The sequence below is a fragment of the Zalophus californianus genome, chromosome 16 (assembly GCF_009762305.2).
Source record: "Zalophus californianus isolate mZalCal1 chromosome 16, mZalCal1.pri.v2, whole genome shotgun sequence".
NCBI classification, from domain to species: domain Eukaryota; kingdom Metazoa; phylum Chordata; class Mammalia; order Carnivora; family Otariidae; genus Zalophus; species Zalophus californianus.
In genome coordinates this window covers 17,401,212-17,416,835 of record NC_045610.1, presented here as the reverse complement: position 1 = coordinate 17,416,835, position 15,624 = coordinate 17,401,212, and the positions used below count along the sequence as shown (strand labels likewise).

The following is a 15,624-nucleotide window of genomic DNA, read 5'->3' as shown; positions in this document are numbered from 1 at the left end:
ACAACCCAAAACAAATGTCTAATTTGTCATTGTCTAAATGCATCAAAGATGCTCTGAGTTAAGTTTAGGGGTCAAAGCCTATCCTACCTGACTAAAAGAAATTTGAACATAAGTAAAAGTTTACCACAGTGTTTGGCTAGCTCCACAGCCCCAGTGATGATAAGCTAGTGCTGTCACTTACATCTTAGAGATGCCAGCTGCAGAACAAGGCTTTCCTGTATGTGTCTTGGCCAGTTAGTGACTTTAATTGCTACCATACCTGCAGATATTTGTTCTTTTTTTTTTTTTTTTTAAGATCTTATTTATTTGACAGAGAGACACAGCGAGAGAGGGAACACAAGCAGGGGGAGTGGGAGAGGGAGAAACAGGCTTCCCGCTGAGCAGGGAGCCCGATGCAAGGCTCGATCGCAGGACCCTGGGACCATGACCTTCGGCAGACGCTCAACCACTGAGCCACCCAGGCGCCCCTGCAGATACTTGTTCTTAATGGTAGAGGGAGACAGAGTTGCAGAGGGTGTTGAGGCTATGCAATAAGCAACTTTAAGGGTTCCATTTATAGATTAATGTGCATGGCTTTCCCACAGAGGTGTGTACTAGAGCAGCTCTGAGGAATTCTTTCCCCTTTTGTTACCATCCTTTACATTATGAAGTCTAAAATGGGCATTATTTATACTGTCATCTCAGCCAGGGACTAGAAGGCAAAGTATGGCATAAATAGCACTGATTTGAGTTCTGGTCTTTAGCTCCATCACTAATAATGGTGAGATCTTAAAGCCACATCTTCTCTATCATTTATAAGAACTAGGAAAACAGGTGGGTTTTGGCCAGCAGAACAAATGAACCAGTGTGAAACCTATTAGCTATAACAAGGTTATTGAGTATGTGTATGTGTACACGTTTGAGAAGGGGGTGGGAGAGTTTGCCCTCAAATGAGCAACCCAGGACCCAGCTCATGTAGGCCCTTCCCAGCTTTGCAGTGGAATAACTGGAACTTCTTGGCCTTATAAGAATTGGGGAATACATTCTGATCGGAAAGCAGATAACACCTCATCATAGAGGTCTTTGAGCTCCGGTTGATGAACTAAGTAGACTTGGAGAATGGGATCTCACCTACTTTTACTATTTCATTATATCCTAACAGATCTCCTAAATTAAGGCCTATTGGGGCGCCTGGGTGGCTCAGTTGGTTAAGCGTCCTCCTCTTGATTGCAGCTCAGGTCATGATCTCAGAGTCCTGAGATCGAGTCCTATGTTGGGCTCCTCACTCAGCGGGGACACTGTTTCCCTCCTTCCTCCCCCGCTCGCACCCCTCTCTCTCTAAAATAAATAAATCTTAAAAAAAAAATTAGGGCCTATTTATAGTTTCGGTCTTTTCATATGGAGCAACTTGTAAAATAACTTTCCCAAAGACACACAAGTCACAGATAAAGTAGCAACTAGAACCCTCATCTCCAAGCTACTTCAGTACTCTATATTCAATGCCCAAATTACTAATTGCTCAGTGGGAAATATCTCTGTAGGTACCATCGATGACCAGGGAATTTTGAGCTTGCTGGGAAATTATTAGCCCAGAGCAGGAGGCCTGGTTGTTGATTAAACAGAGCTGCCACTGGTTAGTGTCAGGAGACACAAAGCTAGATGTACAGAAGTGAAGCAACAGCCGGTGAACAGAGAATGTGCAGGGAGACTCTCTTAACTCTGCAGGTAGGTAAGCATGTATGGCTCAGTACACTGAGGACTTCAGAAGACAAACAGTGCCTTTGTTTCTAGAGATTTAAAAAATAATGACTTTCCATAGTTGCAGGGGAGACTGCAGTTTATTATTCAGAAGCAAACAAGTTGGGGAGAAGTTTTTGTTCAACCACACTAGTGATAAGTACTAGGGTATTACCTCATTATCATTATACAGGAAGGCTGGAGGCGGAGAGGCTAGAGACATTAATTTTTGATGTGTTAGTGTCTTTGTTTTATGAAATTCCACTTTTCCTTCAAACTCTTAGTTCTTCCTGGACACTTTAAAACATCCTCTGGTCACTTTGGCAAGGTTATTTTCATTAAAATCTTTATGTCATCTCCCAGCTCCCAGAATCTGGATCAGGTCTGTGATCTTGATTCTCAAGCCAACCAAAAGTCTTTACAACCCAGCGAGCTCATTTGCATTATTTTGGTTCACCAACTCCCAGATGAGAAGTGACCTTCTATCCAATCTTGGGGCACCTGGCTGGCTCAGTCGGTAGAGTATGCAACTCCTGATCTCAGGGCTGTGAGTTCAAGCCCCATGTTGGGCATAGGGTTTACTTTTAAAAAAAACAAAAACAAAAACTCATTTAGGACACCCTTATTTCTTGGCTTATGTCCCCACCATGATGTGTGCCAAACAGCAGTCTAGCTTACATGTCCCACCAGTGACGTGAGAATTCCTGAGGTGTTCATTCCGTCTCTGGGCACTCTCTGTGTATAACTCCTCAGTCTTGTCTCTGCCAATGGTAAGAACTAGGGAAGATTTCTGATGCCATCCTTTGTGGCTTGGCTAGGGAATCACAGATCCTTACTGGCATTGTTACCAAGTTATACCCAAGTGGCCAATTGTATCTGCTTGTTTAAGCAGGGAGAGGAATTCATGCTAAAGTTCATTTCTAAAGGAAGATACCAAGGGTGGCTGACTGACGAAAGATCTGTGGTCTGGGTAGAAGATAAGTAGAGAGGAGCTTCTGACTCGGGGGTAATTTTGAGGTTGTCTATAAAGCCAAGCTGATACTTCCTGTGTCAAGGCCTCTTTTTTAACAGTACTCAAAAAGGATACCTTCACTCAAAACAGAGATGATATCTCCTCAAAGTGAGGAGCTGGTGCTTTCTTCTACATACCATCATCTCTGGCCAAGACACCCTAGAAACCTATGTATAAAGAACATAAAATACTAAGAATTAAGTCATAGCAAGCACAGTCTTAGGTCTCCGAGAGCAGAAGCCTTCAGTCCTTTGCTCCCTGCATTCTGATCCAATGGGAGGAGACAGAGGACTCCATCTACTTCTGAGATCATACCTCCTCTAAACCATTGTGTTTGGGGAGTTGTTGTTTTCTCTTACCACTTGAAGGTGGTAATAAATAATGAAGAGACCAAAAGGAAGGCAAGCAAGTGAATGAGGCCTGCAAAGATTGCTTAAGACTCGAGACCTGGAAAACCAATTCAGTGGTACTTCTTTGGGTTGTCTTAGTTTTATTTTGTTGTTTCTTGTTTCCTCAAACTCATAACTTGGGATTTTGTTCAAGGGTCACATATTGTCTCAGAATAGTGTGCCTGGGGTTCTTCCAGCTGGTTTCGTGTGATTAGCTGTTCACCAAAACAGAGCCAATATGGACGATTCCTTCAGTGTTAGACTGAAGGTCAGGGTCACCCAAACCTGCTTGAACAGGAACTGCACATTTTTGGCAGAATTTGCTGAAAAAACAGTGATGGGAAGATGAGAAAGAAGTGGCTTCCTGAGATAGGTTATAAGCACATGTGGCACAGGGGACACAGGAGAAATAATCAGTCTCTGTATTAGGGCTGTGGGTCCAAGGGAATGAGTGAAGCCTGGGCTGTCACTGAAAGAAAAATGTTACATGTATATACCCACCCCCCCACCCCTGCAAGCTTGGCTTTCTTATAAAAAAGGAAAAGAAAACCACTCACAATTTCTCCAAAAGCTTTTACCTTAAAGAACCAGAGTTCCATGGTATCCGGCCTAGAGAAATAATCCAGAGCTCAGCCATTGGGGCCCCGTAAGCCCAACAGGTTAAAACCCACTGGGCTGCCCCCATACTGCGGTCAGTTCTGAATGATCCTGGGGTCCTGCATGGTGGGGGGGGATCTGCAGCACCCTAATTAACTGAAATCCCTATTGTACCAGATGCTGGGGGGAGGGGATGGCCAGACGTCAGTAATTCTTCCTCAGCAAACCCTAGATGGATGCTGTAAATGAGCAGTAGAATGGCTTTAAATTTCAGTTCCTCATTATTTCTCCTGCTCAGAAAGGGTGAAAGAATGTCAGGTGGGGACCATGGAGGAGGGGGAGCAAGAAATGAGGAAGGAGGGAAGTGATTTTTTTTTATGACAGGATAATGTGCCTTAGATATAATTGAGCATTGTCTGCATCTCAGGTGAGATTCTGGGATAGTTCAGAGTTTCTTCCTATTTTATTTATTTATTTGACAGAGAGAGACACAGCTAGAGAGGAAACACAAGCAGGGGGAGTGGGAGAGGGAGAAGCAGGCTTCCTGCGGAGCAGGGGGAACCCCCCCGATGCAGGGCTCCATCCCAGGACCCTGGGATCATGACCTGAGCCGAAGGCAGATACTTAACCACTGAGCCACCCAGGCACCCTAGTTACTGCCTATTTGATCTAGAACATGGTTGGACTAAGATTATCCAAACCTGAAATTATGGCCCCTGGAATTCCTCATACCGAGCCACAGGACATGGCTTTTGATAACATCTCTCCTCTTTAAAATTGGTTTGCTGTTTGTGAGGCCAGGAGGGAGCTTCCTGTTATAACAGGTGTCTTCTTTCTTGATGACAAATTAAAATAAAACTTCGTAGCAACACCTAGAACTAGATGTCCTATGATAATGTTTAATGGCCTAATTGAAACCAGGATGTGGGGATCAATCCATGCCATGCTTTGCTTTACTCTGATCTTCAACATTATTCCTCACAAAACCAAACACCATAAAACCAGCCCCTGAGTGGCCAGATCCAGGAAGAAGCCTTTTCTACATTGACACGGATGGCCTTTTGAATAAATTGAGCAGAAAAAGCATGGTAATGTGAAATATTCATGTCACTGAGTAAGCACTTGCCAACCTCTTGCAACTTTTGTTTTCTCTGGTCCCAGATGTCTCTCCAGGCTCTGGAAAGGAAGAGGCTAGAAGTAGTGTCAGAAAAGAGGGCAACGACCCAGAAAACACCAAGGATAGCAGGTTTATACTCTTCACCACCTAGGAGAAGCCCGCACGGCAGAAGAAAACCAGCCCTGGTTAGGACTTTCTGGAGTAATCTCCAGGAACGGTACTGGAGGGAGCAGCCAGAGTGCCCCAGAGGCTGGCGGACCCTGTGTGCGAGGACTCCCTCTTCCTAAAATCATCCTGAAGATCTCCCTAGGCTTGAAACCCTAGCCTGAAGCCCCAGATCAGCCCAACCAAGATCCGCAGGACTGGTCTGGAAGACCGGACCTCAGGCTTGCAGACGACGGACACACTCTGTACCTTGAGGTCCTCACCAGCCCAGCCTCGGCACCGCACTTACTGCCTTGGCCGCCTTTCGCACACTCACGCAAGACTGATGCAGCCCCGTGGCTCTAGGAGGCTGCTTCCACGGCGGCCGCAGCATGAAGTCAGCAGAGTGCCACAACCACAGAACCGAATGAGGGAAGTGGGACTGAGACACAAACATCCTGTCCTCCCGACACTGAGTGGCTCCAGCTTGAGAATCAGGGTCGGAGGGCTGATTATTTATGTGGGACAGAGCTTCCCGATGACGCACATACACCCATTTTCTCTAGGGTCCTCGCTAGGGACAGAGCATTTTCTCGAGTCCATAGACTCAAAGGGTGCTATTCTTTGGCTTAGGGGGTTGGTGACTGGACAGCGTGACAGTGACAGCCCAGCTGCGGACCAGGAAGAGCTGGAATGTGTTGAGCAAAGCCTGGGGCAGGAGTGTTCTCAGGGTAAAGTGAGCACCAGCTTGCTGGAAGTTCCATCTCTTTCCACAGACCAGTCTAGGAGAGAGGGGGCCGAATCAGCGGCAAAGGCCTCCAGCTGCAGGCCCCCTTCCGTCCTCACGGCCGTTTCAGGACTCTGGCATGCCCAGCTCTGTTCTTGGGACAGGTCTCACCTCGTATACGATCGCTTCCAGCTAAAGATCTCGTCCAGATTGGAAGAGGGAGAGGCCTCCCTTTTCTGCAGGGTTCCCCAGCGACGCCGGCCCCCCAGGAACGAAGCCCGGTGCCTGCTCAGCCCTTTCATCCTCTCTTCCGTTCGGAAGAACTCAGTCAAGGCCCGGAAGTACTCCAAGATGACCTCATGGCTCCAGGCTGGCAAGGGCTCCTGGCGCAGGAAGCCGCAGTGGCCTCCGTGGTGACTGAGCAGGAGGAAGAAGTAGGGGTTGTTGTGAAACAGTTCCGTGGGCAGAAAGTGGTCTGGGGGCCCGCACACAGGGTCGTCGGCGCTGGAGATACACAGCACAGGCACAGCGGCTTCATCCACGTCCCGGAGGGGGTCGTTGTGGTCCCAGTAAGTGTCCCAGCTGATGGGGAAACTCTTGGTGTGGCAGAAGAGGGTCTCCTCAAACTCGCGCAGGGAGCGGCTCCTGAACAGTCTGTGGGTGTCCACGGTGTCCTGCAGGGCCGAGGCGTACCTGGCAGCACGACGCGGAACAGGGAAGGTAGGAGAGAGAGGGAGGAGTGAGAAAACGAATCGACAGCAGGAGTCCCAGAGGGGCAGGCCGCGGGCCAGGTTCTGGCCACAGAGGCCACCCTTTGGCTGTATGATACTAAACTTCCATTTCATTGTCATCATTTAAAGATTTTTTTTTTTTAAGTGAACTCTATGCCCAAAGGAGGGACAGCAACCCTGAGATCAAGAGTCACATGCTCTACGGACTGAGCAGGCCAGGCACCCCACTGTCATCATATAAAACCAGGAGATTTCACATAAATTGCAGATATTTGGGATCTCTTGGGAAATGGAAAGGTCTGGCAACATGGGCTGGCATTCAGGGCATTTCTCCCCTCATGCCTGTGTCACAGTTCCTCCCAGGCCTGCATTCATGGCATTAACCTGCCTAGCCCTGGGGCAGCAAATGACTTCACAGCGGCTGATCCATAGTGACAGCCCTCCTCTTCACCTCGACTCCTGACCTTCTAGGCAACCTGCTTTGAACCATCACCTCCCGAACCCCTCCTAGAACTCCCTGGCTCAGACTATTCAAACCAGCAGGTGACATCCCCCCCATCATTAACATTTTACTTCAGGTTATATTAGTCTAATATTTAAAAGCTAACATGCTGTCCAGATAATGGCAAACCTTGAGCCGTGGTACAGGTATTCCTAGAGAGGGCTGAGCGGCAGAGGAAGTAGCCAGGAGTGTAATTACTTTAGAGGGTAAATTCCCACATGGGAGCCTGAGAACCACTGCTCTGGGGAAGAGGGACATTTTTCCTGTTTCAACCTCCATGGAGAGAGCCTGGCACCCTGACACGAAGGCTGGGATGGGCAGCTCAGGGCTTTGGGTGGACCAATCCAGACTTCCAGTTGAATTTGGATGTGTGTCTCCGGCAAACATTCAAAGAGGCTTGCCCTGAGTTTTCCATTCCAAACTTCCATGGGCAGCACAGAACCTAAAGGCCCGGATTTCCTCTCCACTTCCCTCACCTTATCCGTCAGCTGGTGCCTCGAGTCAGCACTGGGCAGGGAGCGGGGGTGTCATTTGGGGATGGAAACTGGCAATTAAGCCATATGAGAACACCTTGCCTTGGACTGCTCTGCCGTGACAGCACTTCGGGCCATTGTTAAGCTCAGGGTTTGACCTTCTCAGAACAAAACGGAGCAAGGAGAAAAAGAGAAATCACAATTTGCCACCACTTTCTGAGCACCTACCCAGTGCTAGGATTTGAACTAACGTGGGTCTGACTGGACATCCCAGGTCTTTCTGCCTCACCACACTTTCTGCTTGAATGTCTTTGACCTCATTTTGCCACCTCCTAGGAAGGCAACAGTGCAAGCTGAGGCCTGGTCATTTGCTGTGGGCATGGTCGTTCAGGCCTCTTCAGTGCCAAAGCCTCACCTGTCAACCTAATGGTGGATTGCTCTCCTTTTGGAGATTTTTTAAAAAAGTATGTTGACATACTCTTTACATTTTTGGATCAATATCAAGGAATATGCAAAAACCTTCGTGGGGTCCAGAGAATGTTAATAAATCACATACCACAAAATTTCTGATTCCTGTCACCTCCAGCCTCAGATGTTACAAGGAAACATTGTGGACAATCAGTTGCAATTGCTTCCAGGACCCTCTTTGCTGATTTGACAAGCTGTGGGTTAAGTGGTAAACTTGTCTGGCGCTGCCTCTGCTTACAGGTGGGGCAGGTGCTCAGGTTGCTAGGACACCCTGGGGCGAACCTGAGGCTGTGGGGCCCCATGGCAGGAGTCCCTGTTCTAGCGTAATGATGCTAAGTCCGTCCATGGCTTTTAAAGCTGTTTCCCTGGTTCTGTCTAGACTGGAGGGTTTGGACAGCCTCGGAAAGTGTGTGAAGAGAACTTTGCCCAAATTGCCCTAAACCTATGTGATTCGATACCAGGCAGGGCCGTTTCTTCGTCAGCCCAAGATCCCTATTTCCCTCTAGCCGGTCGGCGGCCTCCGTTACCCACCTGCTGAGGGCCACCTTCTGGTGGAGCAGAAAGCCCCGCTCGTAGGGCCAGGGCAGGCCGGCCTCAAACCACTCGCGGCAGCGCAGCACGGGCGAGATGCAGGCGGCTCCGGTCACATAGCTGGAGGAGCCGCACTCACCCAGGTAGGATAGCAGAAGCGCCGAGCCCGAGCCCTCGCTCACCGCGAACAGAGGGGCCGCCGGGTGTCGGAAGCGGATGTAAGTGACCGCCTCCTTGAGGTCGGACGGGTCCCCGAAAGGCTGCAGCCGGGGGCTGACCAGCGGGCAGCCGTGGTGGCCGCGGCGGTGGAAGATGACCGGGTAGTAGCCGCGCTCCAGGGCGAGCAGGCAGAGGCCGAGCACGTTGCGAGTGAGGCGCCCCCATGCATTGGGGATCACCAGCAGCACCGCGGGGAGGCCGCCGGCGTTGGTGACCCGCCGGCCCCGGGGACAAGGTCCCACGACCCAGTCCAGGGCCACCAGCCCGTCGTCCGCTAACTGCAGGTACTCCCTGGCCAGCTCAGGCCCCGGCCCTACCGGCAGCACGAAGTGGCAGAGGGTCTGCAGGTGGGGCCCAGAGAGCCAGGAGCGCGGGCGCGGCTCCAGCGCAGTCGAGCGTCTCAAGGCGCTCAGCAGGCACTGGGCCAGCGCCGACGGTTTACAGAGGAGCCTGCACCCGCCGGGCAGCGGCTCCCGTCCGTCGCTGAACGGGGCCGCGGCCCCTCGGCCGTCCGCCTCCTCCTCGTGGTCCTGGCCGCGGGCTCCCGGCAGGGTCCTCGCTCCGACGGCGCGCCGCAGCCGCGGGGCCAGCAGGCCAAGCAGTGCGAGCGCGGCCAGGAGCAGGGCGAGGGCGGCGCCCCACGGCGGCATGGCGAGGTAGGAGAGCCCCCGGCGGGTGGAGGGTGGCAGGCGGCGGGGCCGTCCCCTCGGCGAGCTCCCGGCTCTGCGGGCGGAGCTGCCCAGGGCTCTCCTGCTCGGGGGTGGGGTGGGGGGGGTGGGAGTGGGCGGTGGGCGCTCGGGATTGGCCGTGGCCCTGCAGAGGCAGCCAGTTCGGCCCCGGCTCCCCTCGCCCGCCCCCCCCCAATCCCGCCCCAGGCCCTTTGTACAGCGATTGCGACAAGCCGGAGCAGAGGGTGAAAGGAGCCTAGGCCACAAAAAGGGAGCGAGGACGCGCCAGCGAGCCGGAAGGGAGTGGGGAGGGCAGCGAGCCGAGGAGTGGGGTGTTGGCGGCAGAGAGTGGGGAGACTCGGATCGGGGCACCGGGATAAGCATCAGAGTCCCCGCCGACCCCTCCCCTCGGCCCCGCTTGGTGTGTAGCTGCGCGGGGAGACCCTGAGTCGCTGCGCCCTCAGGGGCCGCAGCTGAGAAGTCGCAAAAGGGAGAAGTGAATAAACCCCAGCTCCGAGCGCGGGCTCTCGGGCTCCCGCGGGGCCGCTGCAGCTGCAGCCGGAGCCACTAACCGCTCCTCCCTCCCCAGGCTCGGCCGCGCTCTCTGACCTCGGTGTTTTTCTCGGCCGTGCGGGCACCCTCAACTGCGCTAGAGCCCGGCCGGGCGGGGGGTCCGTCTCCGGGCCCGCGGGGGCTTGGCCGGCGTCCCGCCCCACAGCAGGTTTGCTGCCGGGGGCTGCTCGTTCCCTGGCCTGCATCAGCGCGCCGTCCGGATCCCCCCCCGGCGCATGGGGCTCCCAGGAGGGGCTTCAGCTAATGGAAATCCTCAACACCGCTCCCTGAGAAAGACTTCCCCAGAAGCAACAGCCCCAAACTGGGGGGGGAAAGATGCACACAGGCGCGCTGCTAGGGGGATGCCTGTCATCCTGTGATGGGGCTGTGGCAGGGGTTAGGTTGCAGTCCCTTCATCACTTCAGTAACTGGCAATTACAGGGGAACGAGGGAGGGAGGGATAATTAACCCCCTTGTAAGTCACGTTCTTGCTCTATTTTGAAATAACCCACTTTCGCTCTATTTCGAAGTTTGAGGCTGGGCATCTCAACCTTCACCCTCCACACACGTTCCCGTCTTTCCCCAAAATCCTGAGCCGGGCCAAGGAGAAGGGCTCTGGAAAGAGGGTAGCAGAGCCGGCGCCCGCGCCCCCGCCCCCACTTCAGGGGAGGTCCGGCCAGCGCTCCCTGCTGGGGGCGAAGCCTGTGACTCCTCCACCTCACGGTGACAAATATCTCCCTGAGCACACGCCGGCTATCGCTCAACAAACAAGAGCGAAGGCGGGAGTGGGGGAGCAAAGCAGCCCCAGGCCCGGCTTCGGCTTCGGCTTCCTCGGAGTTCTGGGCCTGGGGAGGGTAGAGGCCCGAGACCCTCCGAAGCTCCTCTGGGTTCGGGCCCTATTTGCGAGGGCACGGGTGGGATGGACTGAAGGTGAAGCTCTAGAGTGGTGACCCTCTTCCTTCCGCAGCTCGGACTTCTTGATTCTGCCCCTCTTCTAGCTGCAGGTCACACTGACGTGTCTGAAGCGGGTTTGCCGGAGGAGCGTACCGGTATTCCCTCCGGGGCTACTCGGTCCACTGGGATCTCATTTCCCGCCCTTCGCCTCGCTCCATGATCCCACCACCCATGCACTGCAGCTGCGCTCTGCAGGCCGCGGAGACGCGCTGGGACGAAAGCGCGGGCTAAGGAGGGATCCCCGCCTGTTCTGCAGCGCGGTGCACTGGGGCCGGGCTCGTGCGCGAAACTTTTCCGGCTTCGAGTTTAGGACGCGTGCGCGCAGGGTCTGCGGTTGTGGGCGGGCACTGGGGCGGGGCGGAGGCGGGGCGAGAGTAGCACGCAGCTGCGGGGGCGGGGCGGGGCGAGACGGGGGCGCGCGGTCCTGGGGCGCCGGGGCGCGCGGTCTGGAGGCGGGGGCGGGACGGCGCCCGCGCGCGCGCGCCCGGGGTCTACGTGGGCACACGGGCGGCGCGGGAGGCGACGCAGGGGCGCGCGCTCCCTGGCTTGCTGGGCGGCCGGCAGATTCCCGGGCGGGCTGGGATGGCGCCTCCTCCGCCTTCGCCCCAGCTGCTTCTCCTGGCAGCCCTTGCGGGGCTCCTAGGTCCCAGTGAGGTAAGGCCATCCGCTCGCGAGAAGGCTTCGGCCTCGGATCTCAAAGCGCTTTGCCGAAAGTTCGTCCTGGAAGGAGTGGCGCGTGGAGAGGGGACTAGGAGCCCTCCCCTGGCGGGCTGGGCCCGGGAGGGAGAGGGGCAGGGCCCCCGCCGAGCCCAGTGCCGCAGCTCTTCTGTGCTTTGGACCCACAGGTGGTGGCGGAGCCGGAGGAGGAAGCGAGAGCCGGTTGTCCCGACGGCCTGTGGCCTCTGCCCCCGCAGGTAGGAGCCTGGCCGGGGGGTGGGAGAGAGGGGTGTGAAGGAGCAGCCCAGCCCCGCTCTGGCCTCGCTGCGCCCTCCACAGTCACGCTCTGAGGACCTCTGCCGGTTCCTCTGGCCGTCAGTCGCCAACGTCTCCCTCCCGGCCGGCGGTGTGGGGCCTGCTGCCCCCCCCTCCCCCGCACGGAGTCCCCCAGCTGCTCTAAGCCCTCTTTTCCCCCCATGCATAGGTGTCGCCGAGAGTGACTTACGCGCGGAGGAGCCGATGGCCGGTAAGTGCAAGGCGGGGGCCGTCCTCGGTGGGAAAGCGCGAGCTCCTGGCAGGCGTTCTCCGCCTTTTCTGCTCTCCAGCTCCATTCTCCACCTCTTCCCTCAGGAGGAGACAGTGCTGTCAGGCCCAGGACAGGGAGCCGCGGGCCTCTGCCCTGTCAGTGCTGCGTCAGGAATGCTGTCGGGCGGTAGCTGTCTGCCCGTAGGCAGGAGGCTGCAAGGGCAACCCTGACCCAAAAAACAACCCTTGCCCCAACTCTGCTGTGTGACTGTGGGACGGCTCCTGACTTCTCTGGGCCCCAGTTTTCTTAAGGGGATATTAGTAACGTCTCTGCTCCCGAGGACTAAACGAGCTGTGTGTGATAGCACTTGGGGGGAGTAGGAAGCTGTAAGGAAGTGCAAGGGGGTTGGTAAGGGTGTGCCGAGGTAAAGAGTGTGCCCGAGGTTACCAGGCACCAAACCGTGGGTTCGCCTTGCATGGCTGCCTCTGTTTTCGTTGCTAGTGGTCAGATAGCTTCCCTGTCCCTTTGGGTTTTCCTTTTGAAACATCTAACCTTTTTTTTTTTTTTACTATTTTATTTATTTGAGAGAGAGGGGGAGGGAGGGAGCAGGAGCGTTGGGGGAGGGGTGTGGGGGAGGGGCAGAGGGAAAGCAGGCTCCCCGCTGAGCTGGGAGTCCCCATGGATGCAGGCTCCGATGATGGATGCGGGTCCCACAGACTTTGGGATCACGACCTGAGCTGAAGGCAGATGTTTAACTGAGATGAGCCAAAACATCTTTTGAACCTTGTAAGAGCTCCAGGTCAAGAAACCTCATGCCACCTACCTGATTCCTTCCCTCAAACACCCTTTCATTAAATCATTCCACTGTTCAGAAACCTTCAATGGCTCTTTATTCTCATCTTATCATGGTCATACCCATCTGATGCCTCTCCCCACCCCTACCCCCAGCTTTTTCAGGCCCTGCTTAAATAAACCTCATCTGACCTCCCCAGATCTTTGGTTCTCTCCAGTTGTGTTGGTCTACTCACCACACATGTGAGTTCCAGGCTCATTCCCATTGCTGTACCTTTGCTGCTGCTTATTCTCCACACTGGGCCTATCCTGACCTGAAGCTGAAGTGGGCAGCTCCCTGCCCTCCTGCCATCCATCCCATCCACCTCCAAAGCCCAGTCAGCTTTCTTGAGAACTTGCCTGATCACGCCAGCCCTTACTCATCACCTTCTCCAAATTCATGTAATGCTTACAGCTTAGCTCTTATAATTGAGCAACTAGCCACTTTGAGTTTTATTAGTTTGCTCTTTCATTTGCATTAGTTCTATTGCCCTGTTTCCTTTACATTCCCTGCAAGCAGAGTCCAGGAGTTGTCTTTTGGAATCTCCTATAGCATCTGGCACAGTGCTGAGCATCAGGTCAGCTCAGTCAAAGAATAATTAATAATTGATGAAGTGTTTCCATCGTGGGATTGTGCATCTGCTGCCTGAGCGCCCTGTATTTGGATGTTTGGGGGGAGATTGAATATATAGATAGAGTCAATAAATAGAAGACCTGGTGTCCCTGTGGGGGATGCTTACAGTCTAGACTGGGGACCTGGGGAGCCACTGTTGCAGGTGCAGAGAAATACAGCTGAAGAGTGGGGTCTGAGAGCGTTAACTGTGAGCTTTGAGGGGTGGCACCTGATGGAGTGGAGAGATGAGAGGAACACTCAGAGGCAGGAGGGAATGCTCACCAGCATCCAGGGCTCTTTGTCCTTTCCTGAGTCCTGAAGATGGGTCATCTGGCCACCCCAGGAATCCCTTTAAGCTGGCCCCCCAGGATGGGAGGCCTTGGGATTCTCAGAGAGCGCTCTGGTCCTGGCGTGATGTCTCCATGCTTTTATCTCTAGGCCGAGGATGTCAGCTTCCTCTACCACCCCTGCGTGCACCCTTGGCTGAAGCTCCAGCTTGCCCTCCTGGCCCACGTTTGTGTGGCCCAGCCCTCACTGGCCCCTGACTCTAGCCTTACTCAGGAGCGGGTAAGTGGTTGATGAAAGGTGACTGTCTGGCTCCGGCAGAGGCGGTAGCCCTGTGTGCAGGGGAAGGAAAATTCAGGGACTTCTTCCTACTTGCTCCCCACCTTCATCTTAGCTCCCCTTTCCTAGCCCCTGGTGCTGGCAGCATGGGGGGTGGTGCTGGAGATGGCGTGGATAGAGCCGGCCTGGGCTGCCCACCTGCTGAAGAGGAGGCGGCGGCGGAGACAGAGGAAGGAGAAGGCATGGCTCTGCTCTGATGGGCTTTCTGGGTCCTTGGTGCCAAGGCCAGGTAGAGGGAGGCTGTGCTGGAGAGGGTGTGTGCAGGTGAGGGGTGCTGGGCTTGGTTGGTGGTGGGGTTGGGCATTGGGCTATCTGGGCAAGGAAAGGGTGACTCCTGTCTCTCTCCCCAAAGGCTCCAGCCTTGGCCTTTACTCTGCGGAGCTGGCGGCCCCCTGGTGCAGAGGAGGCAACTAGGGGGTCCAGGCCCCTCCCTCCTGGTGGTGCCAAGAGGCGTGGGCTGCGGGCTGCCCTGGGTCTCCAGCCCACCCCCTCAGGCCTGAGGTTCGCCTCTGCTTCCCCTCGGAGCTTGGAGGCCAGGCAGCCCATGTTGGCAGCTCGGGGTGAGGGGGGTGATGCGCCGCCTGTGCCCACTCTCCGCTTGCTGTCTGAGGAGCTGGGAGGCAATGCCAGCTCCAGGATAGAGGCTCAAGTGCCCAAAGGGCAAAGCAGCCCAGGGGGCTGCACCTGTCCAGGGGAGGCATCCCCAGCCCCTTGGGCAGCGGCACCTCCCGTGTCACCGCGGGTGGCCCGGGGCCCCACCCCGCGCACGGAGGAGGCTGCTTGGGCTGCCATGGCCCTGACCTTCCTGTTAGTGCTGCTCACTCTGGCCACGCTCTGCACTCGGCTGCACCGAAACTTCCGACGCGGGGAGAGCATTTACTGGGAGCCCACGGCAGACAGCCAGGACACGGTGGCTGGTGAGCAGTTACTCTCTTTACCCACCCAGCCCAGCCCTGGCCCTCCCTGGTCTCGCTGCCATTCTCTGACCGGTCCCCACCCTGCCCGTAGCTGTGCTGAAGCGGAGGCTGCTGATGCCCCCCCGCCGGGTCAAGCGCTCCCGCCGGAGACCCCTGCTCTCACCCACCCCGGACAGCGGCCCAGATGGGGACAGCTCCGACTGACCTGCCCCAGCCCTGCCCGTGTCAGGTTTGCTTTGTCACCTGGGAGGCCGCGACCTCTGCCACGTGGACCCTGTGCCGGACCGCCCCCTGGTGGCCAGACGGAGCAGTCCCGCCTGTGCATCGCGAAGGGGCTTGTCCCTGTGGTGTGGTTTGCTTCTCGCCATGGGGAAAGCGGCCCTTTCGGCCTCCCTTGCCTGTGTTTCTAATTAAATTATTTTGGTAGAATCTGGGGTTGAGCTTGTGCGTCTGCCACACGGACACTTCCACCCAGGACACTGTCCTGGGCCTCGTAGGTTTTGTTTGAAGTAGGTGTTTACAAAATCAAGTTAGGCACCCACCTGCCCTCCTCCTCCTGCCCACCTGGCCTTAGCCAAAGTTTTAGAAGTGTGAGAGAACCTGGCCTGCTACCACGGTGGGGAGGGGGAGGTGGTGGTAATTACAGAAACCACCCA

At 55.3% G+C, this 15,624-nt stretch overlaps 2 protein-coding genes across 4 annotated transcripts; one reads left to right on the top strand and one right to left on the bottom strand.

Moving 5' to 3' along the window:
• Positions 1-396: 396 nt before the first annotated feature.
• ABHD15 (abhydrolase domain containing 15) lies at positions 397-9,276 on the bottom strand. The gene is made up of 2 exons (XM_027567825.2): positions 8,408-9,276; positions 397-6,395 (listed from the first exon to the last, which is right to left on the bottom strand). Exons 1-2 carry the CDS (start codon positions 9,274-9,276, stop codon positions 5,870-5,872), a joined length of 1,395 nt encoding a protein of 464 aa, XP_027423626.1. The 3' UTR covers positions 397-5,869.
• Positions 9,153-15,397, top strand: TP53I13 (tumor protein p53 inducible protein 13). Of its 3 annotated transcripts, none has more exons than XM_027567828.1 (7): positions 9,153-9,282; positions 11,646-11,714; positions 11,942-11,983; positions 13,866-13,994; positions 14,121-14,315; positions 14,404-14,968; positions 15,060-15,397. In XM_027567828.1, the coding sequence occupies exons 5-7, from the start codon at positions 14,157-14,159 to the stop codon at positions 15,170-15,172; spliced, it is 837 nt and encodes a 278-aa protein (XP_027423629.1). In that variant the 5' UTR covers positions 9,153-9,282; positions 11,646-11,714; positions 11,942-11,983; positions 13,866-13,994; positions 14,121-14,156; the 3' UTR covers positions 15,173-15,397. The 3 variants fall into 3 exon arrangements, with proteins under 3 accessions (XP_027423629.1, XP_027423628.1, XP_027423627.1); XM_027567827.2 differs by lacking the exon at positions 9,153-9,282 and adding an exon at positions 11,275-11,454 and having other exon boundaries at positions 14,121-14,231; XM_027567826.2 differs by lacking the exon at positions 9,153-9,282 and adding an exon at positions 11,278-11,454.
• Positions 15,398-15,624: the final 227 nt, after the last annotated feature.

Bases quoted from the DNA above. Each gene is read 5' to 3' on its own strand.
- ABHD15 (XM_027567825.2), bottom strand. From the start codon at position 9,276: ATGCCGCCGTGGGGCGCCGCCCTCGCCCTGCTCCTGGCCGCGCTCGCA. The intron at 6,396-8,407 runs GTGGGTAACGGA...TCGTGCTGCCAG, and splicing joins CAGAAGGTGGCCCTCAGCAG to GTACGCCTCGGCCCTGCAGG.
- TP53I13 (XM_027567826.2), top strand. From the start codon at position 11,383: ATGGCGCCTCCTCCGCCTTCGCCCCAGCTGCTTCTCCTGGCAGCCCTT. The intron at 11,715-11,941 runs GTAGGAGCCTGG...CCCCATGCATAG, and splicing joins TGTGGCCTCTGCCCCCGCAG to GTGTCGCCGAGAGTGACTTA. The intron at 14,969-15,059 runs GTGAGCAGTTAC...CCCTGCCCGTAG, and splicing joins CAGCCAGGACACGGTGGCTG to CTGTGCTGAAGCGGAGGCTG.